Source organism: Magnolia sinica, chromosome 13 (assembly GCF_029962835.1).
Source record: "Magnolia sinica isolate HGM2019 chromosome 13, MsV1, whole genome shotgun sequence".
NCBI classification, from domain to species: domain Eukaryota; kingdom Viridiplantae; phylum Streptophyta; class Magnoliopsida; order Magnoliales; family Magnoliaceae; genus Magnolia; species Magnolia sinica.
The window spans coordinates 11,415,860-11,438,582 of record NC_080585.1 but is presented as its reverse complement, the minus strand read 5'-3'; the positions used below and the strand labels follow the sequence as shown (position 1 = coordinate 11,438,582).

The window sequence follows — 22,723 nt, the reverse complement described above, 5'->3', positions numbered from 1 at the left end:
GGTAAGTCCGATCTGCTTGGCGAACATTTGATTCACCAATCTCTAATACGTGGTCCCAGCGTTTTTCAGGCTGGATGGCATAACCCGGTAACAGTAGAGTCTCTTGTCAGTGACGAAGGTAGTCTTCTTCCTGTCTGGGGATGCATCACGATCTGGTTATACCCGAAATAGGCATCCACGAAGGAGAGCAGTTCATGTCCAGTTGTACTGTCTACCAGCTGGTTGATCTGAGGCAAGGGGAAATTATCCTTGGGACATGCCTTATTCAAATCTGAGTAATCCACAGAGACTTGCCACTTCCCTTTTGCTTTCTTGACGAGGACTACATTTGCGATCCAATCTAGATAGTGCACCTTCTCGATGAAGCCAACGCTGAGGAGTTTGGAGATCTTGTCGGTTATGGCTGCATATCATTCGGCGTCGAACAGTCTCCTCTTTTGTTTCACTGGTCTGTGATCTGGATCTACATTCAGTCTGTGAACCACGATATCGGGAAAGATACCTGGCATATCCTAATGAGACCACGCGAAGACGTCTCTTTATTGCTGCAGGAAGGCCAACATCTCAGACCGTTGTTCGGAATTCAATGATAGTCCGAATTGAACGGTTTTGCTTGGGTCTGCTTCGTCAAGCGGCACGACCTCCAAGTCTTCCACGGATGAATCCTCTGTAGGTCCCTTGGGATCGAGGACGTTGATGGTGAGAGCTTGCCTCACCGACCATTTCTTCACTGCTATCGCGTAACACTTCCGAGCCCCACGCTCATCGCCTCGGAGGTAGCCTATTTCGCCCTCGGCGGAAAATTTCATCATCAGATGGTATGTGGACACGACCGCCCTCATTGCATTGAGGGAAGGTCTGCCCAGGATGACGTTGTGTACTGACGGCGCATAAACAAAAAAGAAGTCCACCAAGAGGGTGACTTGATGCCGTCCTTCTCACGCGGTCACAGGGAGGGAGATGACTCCTTTAGAGATCACCCTTTCTCCAGCAAAGCCATGAAGAAGGGTCTTCACAAGTCTGAGGTGTGACCTTTGAATCTCCATTCTTTCAAAAGTCTCTGAGTAGATGACATCAACTGAGCTCCCGGTGTTAACCAGAATGCGATACACCTTGTGGTTGACTATGGTCATAGTCACCACAAAGGCATCGTCGTGCGGATGCTGGATTCCACGCGCATCATCTTCCGTGAAGGTCAGACTGCAAGGGTTGACTCGTAGCTCTTTACTCGGCCTCTTGGTCATGTGGACGTAATGCTCCGGATCGGGCTTCCAGAAGTGGGCTTTACGGGCCCTGTTCGAGTCTCCTCCACCGAATGAACCGTTAAAGATGGTACAAAATTTGACTGGTTCCTCTGCAGCTTTACTCGGCTGTTCTACTTCCTGAGCTGTCCTCTCCTCCTTGGCGTATCGGCGCAGATGACCCTTACGAATGAGGGTCTCGTTCTCGTCTTTGAGATCTAAATAGTCACTCGTATTGTGGTCGTAGTCGCAGTGGAACTGACAATACTTGTGTCTGTCTCGGTGTTCTGTGTTGGCCTTCATGCAAACAGGCCAATTCAAGAACTTTTGACTCCTAATGTCCAGCAGTATTTACTCTATATATGTGTTAAGGGGAGTGTAGAAATGGAATTTGCCCTCAAGCTTCCTGCTCGGATGACGGTCACGAGGAGCGCAGTCGTTTGACTTCTTGATGGATAACTGGGGTTCTTCGTTCTTCAGCCTCTTCCCTTTAGTTATCGGTTCTGCTGCTTGAACATTTTTGCGGGAGTTGGAAAATTCCTCGACATTAGTATATTTTTAAGATCTGGTGACGAGCTCGGCCAACGTCTTTAGTGGATTTTTACTAATTGAGAAGGTAAACTTTCCCTCCTTCAGACCGCTGAACATGGCAAAGAGCGCCATTTTGTCATCATAGTCCTTCACCTGCAGTGCCTCCTCATTGAAGCGGGCGATGAAGTCCTTCAATGACTCTTTTGGCCCTTGCTTGATGGTGAACAGATGAGTAGTCAGTTTTCAACTCTTCTTACCACTTATGAACTGGGTAATGAATAATTTGCTGAGCTCTGCGAAGGAGCCGACCGAATTGGGCTTGAGCTGTCTGTACTAACTCCGAGCGGATCCAGTAAGGGTGATTGAAAATCCTCTACACATCATCGCATCCGTAACTGTCTGGATTTGCATCCACGAGCAATAGGCTTCAACGTGATTAGACAGGTCTCCGGACCCAGAGTATTGGATGACAGGAGGTATCCGGAATCTCTGCTGCATCACCTCGCTCATGATTGCAGAGGTAAGGGGGGTTCGGTCTCTTCCATCATCGCTTGAACGGTGGCAGGGACGGATGAAGGTTGCTGATTCTACTGTAACGTTAGGATCTGATTGTTAAGTTCTACGAACCGTGCCTCCCACGGATCTATATTTTCAGCTACTGTCTCGCACGGAGCCTTTACTTTAGTGGTTCTTCCTCCTCTCCTCCTTTCCAACTCGTGATAGAGGTTTGTCGGTGCTAGGGCCGAACTGATCGAAGCATGCGTTGAAGCCCGAGTCGTGGGATTCTGAGCCGGAGCTGGGTTTTCGGTCGGAAGGGGGTTCTGGACTGAAGTTAGGACTCGGGCAGATTGATGTTGTGATCCTTCTGGTCTTACACTCCGCGGTGCGGACTCGACTTCCACCACTGGTCCGACTGTTTCCCGGACGGGGTGCGACTGTTGCTCATGTTGTTGCTTCATCTGATTGATTTCGTCACGTAAAGCTGTTATTTCGCTTTGCATGGCTCAATAGTTGCTTGCTCGATTATGAGAACACTGGGATGGTCCAGGAGCCGACTCGGCGTGAAGTAACGAGGAAGACTGGGTCTGATCATTCAGCTCCAGTTCTACAGCTGTGGATTTCTTCTTTCCTCTCGCCATTGTAATAGAAAAAGGAAACTGACTTTTTGTATCAATTTCCCACAGACGGCGCCAAAAATGTTGCAGATAAAATCTGGGCTACCCTCCGCTCGGATGCTTGAACTCCGAGCGACTTCAGAGACCTAAACCTAAACAACAGTGGCGAGCAAAGGAGGCCCTGGCTTAAACAGAGGACCCTTCGATGCCTAAGTCAGGTCAAGGAAATCTGGATCTAAGTTGAGTTGTAGAAGGAGAGCGCCAGATATTGCGTACCTGTTCCTTCCCTGCAAAACGCTATTTATACCCCCTCGCCTGAGATGGACATGTCCACATAACTCAGCGCATCTTGTGGCATTTGCCACATCCCGCGGGAGATTCGGCTTCCCAGTCATTGTGTGGTCGTGCGGACGTCGGCGGTTAAGTAACCGTCGCTAATAGGGCGGTAATGGTACACCTCATGGTCCTCCTCATAAGTGGATACCGATCCGAATCTCAAACCGATCACCTCAGCGCCAAATCGTTCCGAGCTGGTAGCTTCGGCCTCGGATCATTTCGGGATTCCGCTCTGAATTCCGGGCAGACCGATTCAGCCTCAGATCATTTTGTCTGAGGCCTCGGAGTGAAAGCATAACAGTTGTCGAATTAGAGGTCCATCCCTCGCCTATACTCATGACTCCAAGCTTAGTCTCACGCCTCGAGTCATAGTCTCATGCCTCGAGTCAGCTTTGAATAACCTCAGACCTCGGAGCTGAGATGTCTCTGATCTTCCCATAACAGCTAGCATTGAATCATGCTATTTCTTGTGGTGTAGCTCCCTTGAGTTCTCAACTTTACCTATTTTTTGAGATCACGTCCTAACTTGAGAGATAGGGCTGACTCAGCTGGAAGCGAATTGCGTGGACCTAGGAGGTGTGTTTACATGGCAGAGTTCTGTGGGCCCACCATGGTGTATGTCTTATATCCACACCATCCCTTTATTTTTAGCTATCATTTCAGGGCATGAGCCCAAAAATAAGAAAGATCCAAACATCAAGTGGACCACACCACACAAAGCAGCGAGGACGCCCACTGTTGAAACCTTCCTATGGCCCACCACGGTATTTATTTGGGATTAAACCTATTCATAAGGTCATACAAACCCAGGGAAATGGTAAACACAAATATCAGCTTGATCCAAAACTTACGTGGCCCTCAACAAGTTTTCAATGCTAAGCGGTCAATCTCCGCTGCTGCTTTCTATGGTGTGGTCCAATTGAGGTCTAGATCTGCCTATTTTGGGGCTCATTTTCGAAAATAATTTAATAAAATGGATGGACCGTGTGGATAAAAGACATGGATCATGGTGAGGCCATAGAACTTTGCGACAAAAAAGCACCACGCAATCTGCTTCGGACCTAGCCAATTCCTCGGACTCGTACGGTTCGACCCGACGCAAAGCTGAACGAGTCAATCCGAGTCACTGAGTCTTTAAACCATCTTCACGTGCCAGCTGTGGCACTTGCGAGAGTAGATTTTCTCCTTAGTAGGGGCCGGCTGTATTCACGAACGCCGAGTGACACGTTGAATAGCTAGATTTGCCGTTGAAGTGACGTCATTAAATTTTGTGGGTTACACCGTGATATATGTACTGTATATCCACATCGTCCATCATCCTGCAGATATCATTTTATAGCATGATACAGAGAATGAGGCAGATAAAAAGCTCGAGCGGGCCCCAATACAGAAATCGGTGGGGACAGTAATGCTCACCGTCGAAACCTTCCGTGATGTTTATTTGTCATCCAATCCTTTAATAAGTTAAAACAAACATAGACGAAGGTCAAAAATAATTATCAGCTTGATCGAAAACCCAGGTGGCCTTTGAGAACTTTTGAATGGTTGGCGTTCGATCCCCACTGTTTTTCTAGGGTGGGTCCACTAGAGCTTTGCATCTAACTTATTATTTGGATCATGCCTTAAAATTATCTCTCAAGAGTGAAGAACGGTGTGGATACAACACATACTTACATACATCGTGGAAAGGATAACATAACAGGATGGCGTTATTTCAGTAGCAAATCTCGCAACTTAACTTGTCAGTAGCTGATCAGCGTCCTCTGACCATGTTGGATTCTGAGCCGAAATGGTGGCGAAACCAACTCCACGAATAATAATTATTTTCTTTCAAATATTCTTGTTTATATATAATACGAGCGTGTTGATGGAACTTTCATTAGATCCAGACCGTCTATCAAGTACGGTGCCTCATTTTCACCTTGTAACCCAGAAATCATGACCATCTAAATTTACCAGGTAGTCCACACCCTAAGAAAAATATAGGATGGACGCTGACCATTAGCTTTGGTAGGGCGCACCGTGGTCTGTATATGCCATCCAATCCATTGATCTGATGTTCCTCATTAGGATACAATAATTATCCAAAAATCAAAGTATTCCAAACTCAGATGAAACTATTTAGGTATAATTTAATGGATGGGCCACCTGAAATTAAATCAGGATGATTTTCGAGGCTGAAGAAGGGTTAATGCAGTTGATGAACGGGCTGGCTTTCATGATAGTTAAATCGTTTTCTCCCACGTTAGAGAAAGTGTCAACGGTAGGAAATACTGCACTAAAAAAAAACAGAGAGCATAGAATACCAAATGCCTAAGTAGATTTAATAATTCTACAAAATCACCCCAGAAAAAAAAATAAATAAAATAAAATCCCTGCGAATAAAACCCTAGATTTTCTCCTAAATATAATAATAATAATAAGAAAACCTAAAACCACCTCAGAGTGGGGCCCACTCATTTGCCACTGTTGAGCGTATCCTTATTCCTGAGCATGGAATCCAACCGTTGCAATTTCAGCTGCTGTTTAAACTTGCTTATGAAATCATCAGCCCTTGCATCCACCTCTTCATCGGCCTCCTTTCTCACTGTCCCCCTCTCCCTCACCGTCGCTGGTCTCTGGGCCCCACCTTCCACTTCTGTATTCTCAAATCCCCACTTGGCGCTCGCTGCCTTCTTCATCTGCTGCCCCACCATGTCTTGTCTCTTCCCAGCCGTTGGATGGTTATCAGACTGGCTTCTCCTTAAATATTCATGATCATTGTTTTCAACGGTCTCGATGGGTTGATGTTGGTCTGTGGTCACAGGAGACTTCTCCTCTTGGCTCTTTTGACGGTTGAGATTGAAGGATCTGAGGCTTTCGAAGATGGAAGAGCTCCGGCTGATCTGGCGGATGACTTTCTTTTGGGTTTCAGTAGGAGCATGATCAACGGTTTCGATGGGTTGATGTTGGTCTGTGGTCACAGAAGGCTTTTCCTCTTGGCTGTTTTGACGGTAGAGATTGAAGGATCTGAGGCTTTCGAATATGGAAGAGCTCCGGCTGATCTGGCGGATGACTTTCTTTTGGGTTTCAGTAGGAGTATGATCAACGGTTTCGATGGGTTGTTGTTGGTCTGAGGTCGGTGAAGGAATTATCTCTTGGCTGTTTTGACGGTAGAGATTGAAGGATCTGAGGCTTTCGAAGATGGAAGAGGTGCGGCTTATCTGGCGGGTGACTTTGTTTTGGTTTTCGGTAGGAGCATAATCAATGGTTTCGATGGGTTGTTGGTGGGCTGTGGTTGGTGGGGGAAATATCTCTTCGGTGTTTTCATGGTTGAGATTGAAGGATCTGAGATTTTCGAAGACGGAAGAGAGGCGGCTGAGCTGGCGGGGTTCTTTGTTTTGGTGTTTGGAGGTGGAGAAGACGATGGTGCCGATGACGATGTTGATCAGGACGAAAAGTACGGTGGGGGTGTACCAACTCAGCATAGAAGCCCAGATGGACGGCAGAGATTCCACGATCATGGCCGGCGATTTTACGGTAGGTTGGAGAAGAATAAAGAGACAGTCGACTCGTTGCTGCTATCTGGTTTAAGAGTTGCAGAGATATGAGGGGTGTGGGCCTTTTTATCTCTGTGATTTTTTCATTTTTTCTACACGCCTGCGACTGTACTTTTGAGGCAGTTGTTTCTTATGCAAATGCTGCGTATGCATAACACGTGGTGCACGTGTGACCCTAGCTGGAGGATTTGCAGACCTCAACCAGATAACTTTCAACTTGTTAAGTTCATCCACCATCCAATCCATCCAATAGCTTGGTCCTTCCATGTTAATCACTTGGTAGAAAAATCAGCCATATCAACATATTTAGTGGATTACACATGAATTTTTCTATATCAATGACTAGATACTGTTTTCTATTGTGTGGCCCACTTGATGATTAGATAGTTGTTTTATTTATAAAGATTTGAACTTCACAGTGGAAAACAATTATAGGAAAGTTTAGATGTCACACGTACTTAACAGGCTGGAAATTATTCACTTTGTGGACTGTAACTTGTGGTCCAACTAGTTGGACTTGAGACCTTCCCTGATGCGCATGCGAAACCAGATGGCGAGGACTTTAGTCTCTTTTTAAACTCATGTCCTAAGGGCCCGTTTGGCCGGTCGGATTGGAAGGGATTGGATGGTATTGGAAGGGATTGGAAGTCAAATCCCGGGATTGGCTGGCGTGCCAAACAGGGTCGGTGATCTGATCCCAATCCCATGTATCTCAAGACAATCCGCCGACAACACCATCAATACATTTAAATCCCATCCAATCCACCCTAATCCTTCAAATTTGCCTGGGACGTGTTTGGTTTGAGGGATTAGAAAGGATGAGAATGTAAAACCGGGATTAGTTTAGATGTCACACGTAGTTAACAGGCTGGAAATTATTCACTTTGTGGACTGTAACTTGTGGTCCAACTAGTTGGACTTGAGACCTTCCCTGATGCGCATGCGAAACCAGATGGCGAGGACTTTAGTCCTAAATGTACCTACGCGCGTGGGAGGGAAGGGGCTTCAGAATACTTGTCACTATGGCACACGTGCAAGGGATCCAGGACGTTAATCAGGTCGTCCGCCTATGTTCATGCAACAAAAAACTGGTACAATGATCATAACTATCCCTCTTGTATGAACAAAATTTGGACGGTCAGAAATGAATGAGAAACTGGCCACGTCCAGCTACATGCGCAACCTGTTACGAGTGGACCAGCCTGATATCTGTTTCAGATTTAGGAAAGTTTTTCCTACCTGATGAACGGTCTGTATATTTAATAGGTGAGCCATGCTAGCACGTTTATCGTGAAGAGTGTCCTCCCTAGTGAAAGCGGATTCGATCATGTCCATGTAACACCGAGCTAGTTGATGGCATTACCGTGTGCGAACATTGATATCCACGCCGTCCATCCGTTTTTCCAGCTCATTTTAGTGCATGTATAAAAAAAACGAAGCAGTTCAAAATCTAAGGTGGACTACACCCCCGGAAACAGTGCTAACTGAACTCCTAGCATTAAGAACTTCCTAGGGCCTACCATGTTTAATATTCATCCATCCTGTTTATAGTGTCATAAATATCTGGATGGAGTGAAAAACATAAATATCATCTTGATCCAAAATTTTTATTGCCCACAAAAGGTTTTTAATTGTAAATCACCATAGTTTCTTGTTTTATGACCCACCTGAGATTTTGATCTACTTCATTTTTGGGCTCACGCCCTAAAATGAGCTGCAAAGACGGATGGACGGCCTGGATATGAAACATGCACATTAATGTGGGTCCCACGATCACGGCCTGACCGAACTCGCTGTTCCACCGACCTAAACGAATATGCTCCCCTCTCCAGCGGTAAGTCATTTTCTTGTGTTCTTACGGATGTCGACGGACACGTCACATGGGTTGGAGCGAAACAGACAACGTGGAAGGCAGAGGTGATCTCATACCGTTTTTAAGATGAGAAACGATCACATACATCGGGTGCATTAAACTTTTGCATACATGCATTTATTTATGACTTACATGTCACACAGTAATAAAATCGTACCCGTAAAAAAGGTGGGCCACACCATTATGATCGCATTATAAGAATATGGATCTTATTTTCTAACTTAACGGACAGGTCACCCACCCTATGATACGATCATCCTGATTTTTGTTATAATTTGAAAACATGTGTGTCCCATCTTCTTCACGGATTGGATATTCTAGGAATGTGGCGTATTGACTGGAAATAAACGGAGGAATGTCCAAGTTCACATACATGTGATTATGGTCCGTTAGATATTTAATATCATCTGATGATTGTAACTTATGCGTGATAAAGAGGGCATTCATTTATTGATTTTATGAACCATCCCGAGTCATCTAATGTATCTTGCTAACTGCCCAAAGTACCCTTTGATTTTGATTTTGAGGATGGAAGATAAGCATGCGCCATACACGTGCGAGAAAGGGGACCCGCAGAGTGGGGAAATTTGGGAATGGCCTCCTGACAAGAGGGAAGATTGGATTATAACCATCCATTCAGTGGCACACAGCGAACGCTTGTATCCCAATAAAAACGTCCTACCGTGGGGCCACATTCGAGTCTATGGCGAAAATATACTAAACAATATTATCACGAGATTCTTAAATATTAGCAAATTTTAAACAACCATATTTTATTATGAAAATATCAGTGAAATACCAAAAAACCTTCATTAATTTGTTATATATATATGTATGTACGTGTGTGTGCGCGCGCGGGGTCTCGGGCATGCATGTACTTGTAGGGGTGTACATCGGGCCGAATCGAGTCAAACTGGGCTCAACCCGGCCCGGCTCGCTCACCAGCCCTGAGTTCGGGCCAATTTCGGACCTACGATTTGGACGGCCTTGATTTTTTAACTCTGTTTCATCTACTCCATGAGAAGAGCTTAGGCAGATAACTTGAATGACCTCGATTTTTGGGAAGGATTTTTATCATAGATTTTTAGGACTTTGCTTCATCTACAAAGGGATCCACGATTTGGATGGCCTGGATTGCTATAAATGGTTAGGGTAACTGGGTAAGAATTTAGAATATATATATAGGCCGAGTCGGGCCGAACTGGAACCTATCCGAACTTGGCCCGAACTCGGTTTCGGGCCGAAGAAAATGGCCCGTCCCAACCCGAACTCAGTTTGTGTACAGCCCTATGTACTTGTAGATGGTTTGGATTGCAAGTTATGAATAAGCTACTTATGCTATAAATAGCTTATTTTGTTTTATATTTATTTAGCTAATATGTGTAGTATAATACCAACATACTCATCAACAAAAAGTAGAAAATTATGTATTGCTTCCAATATCACTGAGTAATTATTCTTTTAGGTTTGTTTGGTCCCCCTAACATCTATCATTCACTGTTTGGGGTTGACTTTTGATGTGGACCAATAATTGTGAGGGCGTCATCTTTAATGTGAGTTGTCCATCATATGGGGCCCACATCTCTCACCTTGGATGTGGGCCATTCATTATTATAGCTCGACTTTTAATGTGCACCATTCTTTATGTAGGGCCCACCTTTGATGGTGGTCATCCATCAAGTGGGGTCCACAATCTATGTTATTGTCCATCATGTGGGGCCTACCTTCAATATCCACCGCCCATCATATGGAGCCCACCTTTGATGTGGACTGTCCATCATGTGGGTCCCACCTCTAATGTTGGCTGTCCATCATGCATGGCCTACCTTGGATATGGGCCATTAATAATTAGGGTTGACCTTTGATGTAGAGTATCCATCATATGGGGCCTACCTTGATGAGGACCGCCCATCTTGTGGGGCCCATTTAGATGTGGATCATCCAGCATCTGCAACCCACCATTATTAATTGCCAATCATGTGGAGCCCACTTTTGCTATGGATTGTCCATCATGTGCACCCCCACCCCCCCTTCAATGTGGGTTGTCAATCATTTAGGGCTTGCCTTGGATGTGGGTCATTTATCATTAAGGGACGACCTTTAATGTGAACGGTCTAGCATGTGGGGTTACTTCAATATGGGCCATCTATCATGTGGGGCCAGCTTCAATGTCTACCGCCCATCATGTAGAGCCAACCTTTGATGCGGACCATCCATCATGTAGGCCCCACCTTTTGAAGTGGGTCATCCATCATACGAGCCCGCTTTGGATGTGCGCCTTTTATATCATTATGGGTTGACCTTTGATGTTGACCATCCATTTGTGGGCCCACGTTAATATGGAGTCATCTATCATGTGGGGCTCACCTTTTATGTGGACGGTCCACCATGTGAACTCCACCTTCAATATGGACCGTCCACCACGTCAGTCTCCTTTGATATGGACCATGAGAGAGCCTCATTTGACATAGACCGTGAAAGAAGAAAGAAGTAGAAAGGCTATAAGTTAAAAAATAAAAATAATTACCTATTAAGATAAATAACTTTTAGCACATAAGTTTCTTTTACATATGCTTACTAAACTAACTTAAGTGAAAAAAATAACTTAATTATTTAATGTACGTTAAAAAATAATTTATTTGGTGATAATTAAGTTTATTTAAAATAATTTAACGTCCAAATGAGCCTTTAGTGACATTTTCCTATAATACATTGGAAAAACCCCAAATTTTGAGAATTTCCATGCCCAGAAATTGCTGAGAGCGAGATTTATGACCATGTACTCAGTAATCACACTAATTAAGGTTCTTTATAACTGACCCATCACTAGCAAAGATAAATAAAAAATAAAAATTGAAGGGTTCATCTTCAATCAAGGTATTTCTATTTAATGAGAAGGTAGGATTATCTGTTCAATCTAATCTTGGGGACCTGACTCTTATAATGTAGGTTCGTCCATGCTTAGTGCACAATGGGCCAGTGGGCCAGAGGCTATGTGCACGTGTATTGTTGAGCAGGCTCTGCTGTGTTTTAAGCAACTCACCCACCCTTTCAAATCTGAGTGAATTGTAGGATTCTGTTGCTTCATGAGGTGGACAATGTACTGATACGTTGCTTTGCTGGTTTGTAAATATTGGCCTTTGGTTCCGGCATCTTGACCTTTACCCACTTTGGATGGCACCTGTCATGTAAAATATCTTCCAAATTTAGGCAAATTTTCACATTTTTAGTGAAGGGAGCACGGAGAAAAGAGGAGGAGAAGATCACTACCTTCTTCTTTTTATAGTAAAACTTAAATCCACAAGGGAAAGTTCCTTCAACTTAAAAATAATAGATAAGAATAGAAATTGCTCTTTATATTGCAATTGAAGTAGTTTATATAAGCCTTAGATCCTAATTAAACTCAAATAGTAAACATATTAAAAATAAATAAAATATTTAAATGAACTTTGTTGGGATTTTTCAAATGTAGTAGAAAATAAAAATATTTGAAGATCTAATTTTTAATTTTATAGCCTTGTAGATCCCAATTTAGGTATTATTGTATTTTAAAAAAAGAAAAAAAAAAAACTCAAATCCCATAGTTAGAATTTACTTGAATAGTTTTGCCAACGAACTATTAATTTGTTGATGTTGTTTCTTCAATTGTGGGTCTATCCGATGTACCCCTGATAAAGGAGAGGATGAGAGCCACATATCAAACCTTGAAATAGGGCCAATGGAAAAGCTAGAGTCATTCACAAAAGTGAATCTCACATGTGGAACATGTGATGTATGGAGGAAGGAGAGCCGAATCACATATGTGGAAAATGTGATGTATGAAGGAGAGCCGAATCTTTATTATTTTCTCTTTACGCTTGTAGTTATGATACTCTATTACTTTACTCTTGTATGTGCCTTACTACATAGGAATCCTATGATATTGCTTTAACCCCTGTATGTGAATGAATTAAATTCTTTTACTGTCATGACGGTCTGCCCCAATCCAATACTTAGACAAATCAAATGATGGATCATATCATATATAAATCATCGGATCATCATCAAGTATAATTAAAACTATTTTAACGGTTAAACAAAATCTAACAGTTGAAAACATTTATTAAATATTTTAAAATCTTTCTGAGTTCTAAACTCCGTGGAAAATCACTTATGAACATCTATGCATATCTCTGCATAAGTGAGTCTCAACGAACATTAATGAATACGCTAGACAACACCCACTTTATGGACTATATGATGACATTGTAAAGCAGGCAAGTACATGTAGTTAAGACTTTGACTTTACATACGTACTTAGGTTTAAGGATTAAACAAAGCTAGTATATCCTTAAGTCAATTATAATTTGAACCAGCCAGGAGCATTTATTCATGGTATACTCATACTCTTATATGAGGAAACGGCAGTATATATATGCCTCGTCATCATTACCTTATGGTGGAGATTATCCATCATGATTGTTTTTTTTTCTTTTTCTTATTCTTTTTTTAAAAAACACACATACACACACTGTCACACACTCACACCATAGTGGGATTTCATCACCTATGGGTACTCAAACACCTGATGAGGTGTCGAAACTCTTGAGAGTCTACCACCCGAGCAAGAGCAAGGACCCCATGACTCCTCATTAGTCTCCTCTTATAGAATAACCATATGCAAACTAATAATCATAAGTTTGTCTTATAACCTACTATATAGTCATGATATAATAGGATACTGAGATCCATCCATACAACTCTTTTTAGTTATTGATCATTATGCTCATTCTTAAATTTCTAAGAACAATAAGAGAAATCCCTTTAATATTCATGCATATTAACTATGGCATAGTTAAGCACGACCTTGAGCTATAACCAAATCTCATAAAGGACCTTTTTACAAAACCCGTATGTGCCAATGGACTCTTCACTGGCATACAACAGGACTCGTTGGTAGCTTTCCAAAAGCATCTTATAACAGCAAATCTAGCAAGCAACGCAAAAATTACGACGGCCAAAAGTTACAATTTTTGCCCTAGCTCTACATGGAATCATCTGCATCCTATCCTACGAATAGCGAGGAAGTATTTCTAACATATGGGTCTCATTATCTACAGTTTCAATTCACAAAAACAGGAGCCCATCTACAAATAGATGCATCAGAACACTATTCACGTTGTAATTCTGAATACCTTTTTTAAATCCTACTTAAACATGAAAGCATTTACTTAATAATAGGAGGAAATCATTACCGGACATGCCTGAAAGATGATTGGAGCCATTCCTGTACGTGGACAGTAGACTAATAAAATCACAATAATGGCGTAATCTTGACTATGTGAAAGATGACAAAGGAAAATCACTGATTGGATGTAAGCTGTCTTCGCATTCCAAATTTAAATGCTTCCAAAATGTCTGGTCACTCGATTCTCGGTCCATCACTTACTCATTGTGAATGAACGGTTAATACCATGCACACACCACGTGTACGGCTGGTGTGTAAATCTGCAGGGAAGTTTTTGTGACAAACGTGTGGCAAATGAAACATGGAAGCGGATTGGCTGGTGTACCACACACCAGCTATATAGCTGCTGTAGGTACCTGTCGTGTGAAGACAAGCACTGACGCTCCTCGAGCTCCGTGTTGTACGAACGGTTCAAAGGAGATCAAAGTTACATGGGCCCCACAGTGATGTATTTATTATATCTACACCGTTCATCTATTTTTAGAGATCATTTTAGAGCATTATCCAAAAAATGAATCATATCCAAAGATCATCTGGACCACACCAAAAATAGCAGCAGAGATAATGATTTTCACCGTTAAAAAATTTGTAGGGCCCGCCATAACGTTTATTTTCTATCAAATCTGTTCATAAGGTCAGAAAGAACTGAATGAAAAGAAAAAACAAATTTTATATTGATCCAAAACTTCCGTGACTCCAAAAAGAGTTTGGATGGTAGACGTTTAATACCCCACTGCTTTTTTCAGTATGGTTCACTTGATGGTTAGATCTGTCTTATTTTTCATCTAAAACTATAAGACGAGCTCGCCAGGTGGATGGACGGTTTGGATATAACACATACCTTATGGTAAGACCCACAAAACTTGCTAACGTGGATAAAGAGGCCATGAGGTACACCAGCCAATCCGCTTCCGAGAAACATGCATCATTGATATAAGTGGACGCGGATTAGCTACTGTCAGATTAAGCCAGACTAGCTACCGAAGTGACGTCACCAAGTTCTGTGGGCCCCTCTATGATATATGTGTTGTGTCCGCACCGTTTATACATATGGAGATATTATTTTAGGGCATTAACCAAAGAATGAGGTAGATCCAAAGCTTTGGTAGACCCCACGGAGAAAACAATGGATAGAGTGATTACCACCGTTGAAACCTTCCAAGGGCAAACTGTTCACAAGTTAACGTAGACATGAAGTAAAGGAAAACACCTGTATCGGAGGTTTTTAACGGTGGGTGTCACTCTCCCGCCGTGGTGGGTCCACTGGAGCTTTGTATTTGACTCATTCTACGGCTCTTGCACTCATTCTATGGCTCTTGCCCTAATACAATACAATGATCTCTCCAAATGGATGGACAGAGTGTATACAAAATATACATCATAATAGGCACACAGAACTTGTGATGTCACTTCATTAGCTAGGCTACTCAACCTGTGAGTAGCTAATCCGCGTCCAACATAAGTATGTCAGATAATAGTGCGAGAGCGAGCCCCCCCACGGTAAGGCTGTTTTTCATAAGCTACACCCTGATACATAGCTCAAGTGGTAGACTGAGTGAAAGATACCTCATTTCAACACTGTAGGGGTGGTTAACAGTGAAGTGTGAACTGACGGTGGGTGTACTAACAAGCTAACAAAAAAAAGAGGTTGATTTTCATACGCCATGACAGGGTGCCATTTCATTAAGCCACTGGATATTTGTCTGAGAGTGGCCATTGCCAGGTTGAATGGTGAGTACACTCCCCGTTACCAGGGCCGAAATGAATGGGCTCCATGTGAAAACAGGATGTGGATTCGGTGGATTTGAGGCACCACCTCTAGGGCGGTGAATTTGTGACTGTGGGGCCCACTGTAATGTATGTGTTTTGTATTCATGCTGCCCATGCTTTTAGCCAGTTCATTTATAATATAAGCCTAAAATGAAGCAGATCCAAATCTCAAATATCATGTGGACTGTGCACCATAGGAAATAATGGTGATTCATCCCGGCCACAATCAACACAACCATTGATGACTTTTCAGGTCTTCGTCCATGCTCGTCGCCTAGGAGTGGTTTACTGTGTGATTGGACCACCATTCCTTTCCAACTGTGCCAAGGGCACGTTCTAAAAACATCGAGACTATTCAATCACCAACCCAATGGTGGCTGGAGTATTTCGAGAATATGATATAAGGGGGCTGTTTGATTTTTTAATTTTTGTAGTAAATCAAGGCAAACATGTAATAGTGATTTTCAATTGTCATTATGGCTTGCTTCCCAAGATTCCCAAGATGACGTTGACAGGTACCATCTTTGAAAAGCTTTTGTCACTCATATGAGTAAAAAAAGGCATTAAAATTGTAGGGCCCACCATAATATTTGTCTCACATACACCTTATCATTTTACGGCATGACCCAAAAAATATATAAGGTAGATGAAAAGCTAATTAGGCCACACAACCGGAAACGGTGAGACTTGAACACCTACTGTTGAGAACTTTTATGGGCCTGTTTGGCCAGGCAAATCTTAGGGCGTGTTTGGACAGGCACGCTGGATGGGATTGGGTAATATTAGGGTGAATTGCACGCATTTCAAGACAATGTCAATGGATTACATGCAATCCCACTGGATTGCTGTATCCAGCGGCCAAGGTATGGTGTGTTTGGACGGGCGGATGGCAATCCAGTGATTGTGTTTGGATGGGCTGCTGGTTGGTGCTCCGTGGGATCCACCACAATGTATGTGTCTCATCCATGCCGTCCATCTAATTTAACAGATTATTTTATGATCTGACAACAAAAATAAGTTATATCCCAATCTTAAATGGACCACATTACAGGAAACATTATTGAATGAGCGTCAACCTTGAAAAAACAATTTGGGGCCATAAAAGTTTTGGATCAACGTCATTTTTGTTTTTTCCCTTCATCTGGGGCTGTACGACTTAATCAACCTATTGGATGTCAAAAAAATAGTACAGTGGGCCTTACGAGGATTTGAATGATGGATGTCCAATCAATATTGTTTTCATGTGGTGTGGTCCAACTGAAATGCATATACCTCTCATTTTTTGGATCAAGCCATAAAATGATCTGTAAAAATGGATGAACGGAAAGGATGAAACACATACATTATGGTTTTAAAAAAAAACCCTATTCAGCATTGAATCCTATAGGATTGTACCGTATGCCCCAAAACCCACCACAATCCAGCGTCTAAATCCCTCACAATCCAGCGGATTTTCATCCAGCCGCAAATCCACCGCCCGTCCAAACAAACAACTGCTCGGACGCTGTGGGATTCGAGTACCCAATCCAACTTAATACGGGCTACTCCAACGAACGCTGCCCGTCATGGTTTTACGAGGGATGGGATTGTGGTATCCCACCCGTCCATCCCGCGTCCATGTTTGGGTAAGGGTATATCCCTCGGTACGATGCAGTCCTACGGGATCAATTGAGGGAGTAAAGTCTTCGAGCGAGGGATTGCGAAATCCCTTTGGGATTCACTGTCATCCCTCTTCCGTCCTAGAGCCGATCCCATTAATTTTTCTTCCATTCAGTCGTACAAACGATGGGATGGAGGCGAGCATAGTTTCTCCCATACAGATAGCAAATTTCAGATCAAAGTTAAATGCAACAGCGAATTGCGAATGGAGTGCAATTCGAGTTCGTCCAAGGCCTGCGATTCCTTTAACGCTAGTAGAGAGGCTTTGTAAGAGGAATGTGGGGGCACATGAGATGAGGAAGTGTGGAATGGTGACAATAGGACCGGGGCTTGAGCCATCTGTGGATTGAATGGAAACAAGATCTTCTGCAAGTTCACCGTTGGTGCTTGTGCGGATGAAGGTGTTCTAAGGGGAGAGACTACATGTGTTGTTGTTGTAGCCAGGACGAGGTCCTGAGAAGCAATTGCTGCAACTGTTAGCATTGGCTAATGAGGATTGGGAAGAACAGCAATGGGACGGACGGTAAGAAGATGACACGTAGCTTGAATCGCAATCAACCCAAAGGAATCGACCGTTGAGATCGATCACTAGCTTTACCAGGACAAGTGGGGTTCGTTGACTGATGTGGGCCACGTACTGGAGGGTCCTGGCGTCTTTGAGTACCGGAAGAACGAGGGTGCGTGGTTGGAATGATGTTTGGGCGTGGGTGAGAGAGATGAGAAGGAGAAAGAGAGGAGAGGAAGAAGCATTGCTTGCTCAACTATCGGCAAGGATTCGTGAGTTGTGGGGTCCACCATTTTCTTTATGATAGATCACAGCCCTTGCTTACTCAGCTATCGGCAAGGATTCGTCTTGAAGTTTGACTTTGGCCATTGAATCTGACATTTTCATTTGGTGTGCAATGAAAGAAAGTACGGTGCGTCTTTTTTCCGCGTCTTTTTTGGTTCCCTCTACTTTACTAAAAGAGTAGAAACGTTGATACTTTGTAATCCCATGCCTAACCAAACATGCCAGACGTCCCTGATCCCGAGATATGGCCCACATCCCACGGACGTCCCAAACAGACAATCCAATTCCGTCTCGGGATTGGTCCATCCCATGGGATTCCCAGCAATCCACTGACACCACCATCATTACCTTAAAATTGATCCCATCCCTCCTAATACCATGGGATTTGCTTGGCCAAACAAGCCCTAGGAAGCCCATAAGTTTTGGATCAAATTGATATTTTTGGTGATCCTTTATTTATGACTATGTGACCTTATGAACATGTTGGATGACAAATGAACATCACTTTGGGCCCTAGGGATGAAACAACTTTCAATGGTGGAAGGCTCTATAACCACTATGTCCTAAGGTGTGGTCCACTTGAGCTTTAGATTTGCCTCATTTTATTATTGCGCTCATGCCTTAAAATATGCTGGTAAAGCAGATGGATGGCATGAATAAGTCACATCCATCATGGTTAGGCTCACAAACTTAAATAAGTATCACAAAACTACTTTTCATATCAATTTTTGAGATAAAAACCCTCATCATTTTTCATCTTAAACAATGGGATGGAAAAATTAATTATTATATTTTTACTTCTATTTATCATGGTAAATAAAAAATCAAACAACCCATAAGGGACTGTTTGGATACCACCAAATAAGTTAATTTTTAACTTATTTTAAGTCATTGAGTTACTTTTTACACTAACATTAGTTTGGTAAGCATCATCACGAGAGTAACTTAATTCTAAAAGCTATTTACTTTAATAAGTCTTTTCATGAGAGTAACTTAATTCTAAAAGCTATTTACATTAATAAGTTATTTATTTATTTATTATTTTTTGGCAAAATACTTTTGTACTTCTCTCTCTCTTGGTCACCGTCTATGTCAAAGGAGCCTCTCTCTCATTGTGATCCTAATCAAAGGAGGCCCATGTGATGGACTGTCTCCATCAAAGGTAAGGCCTACATGATGGACAGTCCAGATTAAAGGTGGGCCCCTCATGATGGATGATCCCATATTAATGTCAGCTCACATAATGGATGGTCCAAGTTAAATGTTCCCCCCTAACGATAAATACCCCACATTCAAGGCGGATTGGTATAATGGACAACTCACTTCAAAGGTGGGGCCTACGTGATGGATGGTTCACATCAAAGGTGGGCTCCGCATGATGGGTAGTGGACATTGAAGCAGGGCCCCATATGATGGATGGCCCACATCGAGGTGGGCCTTAAATGATGGATGATCCACATTGAAGGTTGGCCTTTGAAGATGAATGACCTACATCTAAGGCAGGCCTTGCATGATGGATGACACGCATTGAAAGTGGAACCGACATGATGGATGGTATACATCAAAGGTGGGCTTCACAGGATGGATGACCCACATCAAGGTGGCCCCACATGAAGGACGGTCCACATGATGGACGGTCAACATCAAAGGTCGGCCCTAATGATGAGTGGTCCACATCCAAGCCAAGCTTTGCATAATGGACGACCCACATCAAAGGCGGGGCCCACATGATGGACAATAACATTGATGGTGGGCTCCACATAATGGGTGAATGGCTCACATCCAAGGTAAGTGCTACATGGTGGACGTCTCACATAATGAACAATCCACATCAAAGGTTGACCCCACATGATGGATGGTGGATATGAGTGTGGACCAGGCAAATACGAGGTATAAATACTTATGTGATGTTGGAAACAAAGTATGCTTTTCTACTTTTAATCGATTGATATTTGTTTACTAAACAAGTTTATTTTCTTAATAAGTAGAAACCAAGATAATGTCCTTACTCATGCCTCATTTTAGGCTCACAAGAGTTTCAACATGAGGTCATGGGTTCGAGTACCCTATAGTATGAGTGCATGTGGAAAGAAAGAAAGAAAGAAAAACAACAACAAACAACAAAACCAAGATAAGCTAGTGTTCAACACTTTATTTGAAAAAGGGTTTTACTTTCTTTTCCATAGGAAATGACTTTTCTGATATTTGGCTATTGGCAAACGAAAAGGTAATACTCATAGTCAAGTCTAGCATATGACCTTAAGACCAAGATTACAATTACTCCTAAAAAAGGGCTAAGCAATAATAAGAAAACATAAATTGCAGGGTAATTGAAAGATAATTTGATTTGTATAAAACTCGTTGCTTTATTGATTTCCCTTTCTATTTATAAACTTCTTTGCTACTCAGCTACTAGGGTTGCACATGGAGCTGGTATAACCGATAAATCGGACCGGAACCGACCAAGCGGTTTTGGTTCCGAAAATCAAAGATCCGATTAGTTCGGTTCGATTCTCGATTTGGAGTCCTGTAGAACTAAATCATACTGTACCATGACCCAAACCATAGAACTGAACTTGGAATTGGACCGTAGAACCAAACTCGAAATCGAACTAGGAACTGGACCAAGTTTACAATATATTTTAGTTGTCTATTTTATTAGTTTACAATATATTTTAGTTGTCTATTTGACTCATGATTTATGGTTTATAATGCGCTCTTTGATTGTTTCCATAAATATCTTTTTGCGCACCTTACATAATATCTAGATAATTCATTAAATAAATTACAACACGAATGTACATGGGTCAGATTATAAAAAAAAATGCAATTGGGTTGGATTATAAAAAGCCTCGAACTGTAGAACCGAACTGGTTTTTACTGTCCAGTTCCAATTCAATTCTAGGGTGCAAACGGACCGGTTCCGATTTCGATTTTCCTGGAACCGTTAGGAACTGTTTGGTTAACCAAACCGACCCGTGTGCACCCCTATCCCAACTAATCTGTATGCACTTCTTTCTTCACTACAATGGTTAATGTAGTTGAAACATTATCACATCAATATTTCATATTGTCCTATCCTTTTATATTATTCTAATCATTCATCTTCTCTCAATTTTTTTTTCTTCAAATCTTTTGTATTATTTTAATCTTTCATCTTCTCTCAACCGTCTTATATTTTTTAGACTTATCAGCCATGCCCGTCATTAGATGATCATCTACCATCCAACTCAGCTAGCTATAAAAAAATGCTTCAAATACCTTTGAAGACTTTTTTCACATATTTTTTTGTTGCAACAACATTAGTCACCTCTTGTCTTAATTGATTAATCAAGGAATGGCCATAAATAAAGTATAACGGTTAGAAGTCTGCTTCATCTCCTGCTTTGCCACAATTTCGATGGTTCTGATACGAGTGACACGTGTGAGAAAGATGGGTCACCACCATTTCCCAAGTATAGCTCGAGATTTACAAACGGTAATCTTGCATGAGTTCATTTTGCTTGTTGCAAAAATATTGATTTTAATAAAAATATTTTAATAATAAAATATAATATAATATAAAAAGTTATTTTTTGAAAAACACTTTTCTACGGGTTTTTGGAATAGTCCCACATGGAAAAGAGAAGAGAAAAACCTGTGGTTTATATGAAGGAAGTAGAGTATTATAATATTTACTTACCTAGTTCGTGGACTATGGACCTTGCGTGTGCGCGCTCCCGCACGGGCACGGGCACGGGCACGGGCTCGGGCTCGGTCTCGGTCTCGGGCACGGGCTCGGGCTCGGTGCGAGGGCGTGGGCATGTGAGGCAGTGTGGCTGTAGAGGCGCTAGTGGCGCACTTTGCACTTCGCATGTTCGCATCGTGTTGCTCCTTCGCGACCTTGAGCGAACCGGAGCGAGACGTAGGACTGAAAGAGAAATCTCTCAGTATAAATAGAGGGACTGAAAAGAGCTGTTGCAGCAAAAACTGTAACAGCTGAGCCATTAGTGCATGGCTAGCCCAACAGCTAGAAAATGGCTAGTTGTTGTCTCACAACAGTCAGCATGCAGCAACTTGATGGTTCATGCACAACAGTAAAAAAACGGCCATAAAACGGCTAGTTTTCCAATAGCTAGAAATGACTTAATGGAATTTAAGTCTTTGGACCATAACCCCCTAGCCATCCTAGCCTATAAAAGGAGGACTTGGATGGGTTTCCAATCCATCTCAACTCACTCCAGCAAACTCATACGAACTGAGACAGCCAGCCCCTCTCCACTCAAATATTCTAGTGTTTTCCAGCAACATAGCAAGGCTTAAACCTTAGCTTGAAGAACAGACCAGCGGTGTGGTCTAGAACGGTTCAATTGAACCAGTAGCTGAAGATTTGAACTGACCAGTGTAGAAGTTTTTCTCTTTTTTCTTATTCTTTTGGAATTTTTCCTTTATATTGTAATACTGCCAGAAAGCGTGTAAATGAGTTCCATTTGGTGGGCCTTCGTGTTTGCTGAACACAGACCCACACCAGGCTCATCATATCCTAGAAGCTATTTGCCTGTAACCTACCAGCATACTCAATTCACTTGACTAGGGGCAAATAACGTTTTAAGGACAGCGTTTCAAACATGCTTCAACCTGTCCTGATTTCTGATTAATTTTG

The 22,723-nt window shown here is 42.4% G+C and overlaps 1 protein-coding gene across 1 annotated transcript; it reads right to left on the bottom strand.

The window, feature by feature from the left end:
• Positions 1-5,679: 5,679 nt before the first annotated feature.
• LOC131223999 (pathogen-associated molecular patterns-induced protein A70-like) lies at positions 5,680-6,726 on the bottom strand. The gene has a single exon (XM_058219589.1). The coding sequence runs from the start codon at positions 6,724-6,726 to the stop codon at positions 5,680-5,682; it is 1,047 nt and encodes a 348-aa protein (XP_058075572.1).
• Between the last annotated feature and the right edge of the window lie 15,997 nt (positions 6,727-22,723).

Coding starts and splice junctions, on each gene's coding strand:
- LOC131223999 (XM_058219589.1), bottom strand. CDS start 6,726: ATGATCGTGGAATCTCTGCCGTCCATCTGGGCTTCTATGCTGAGTTGG.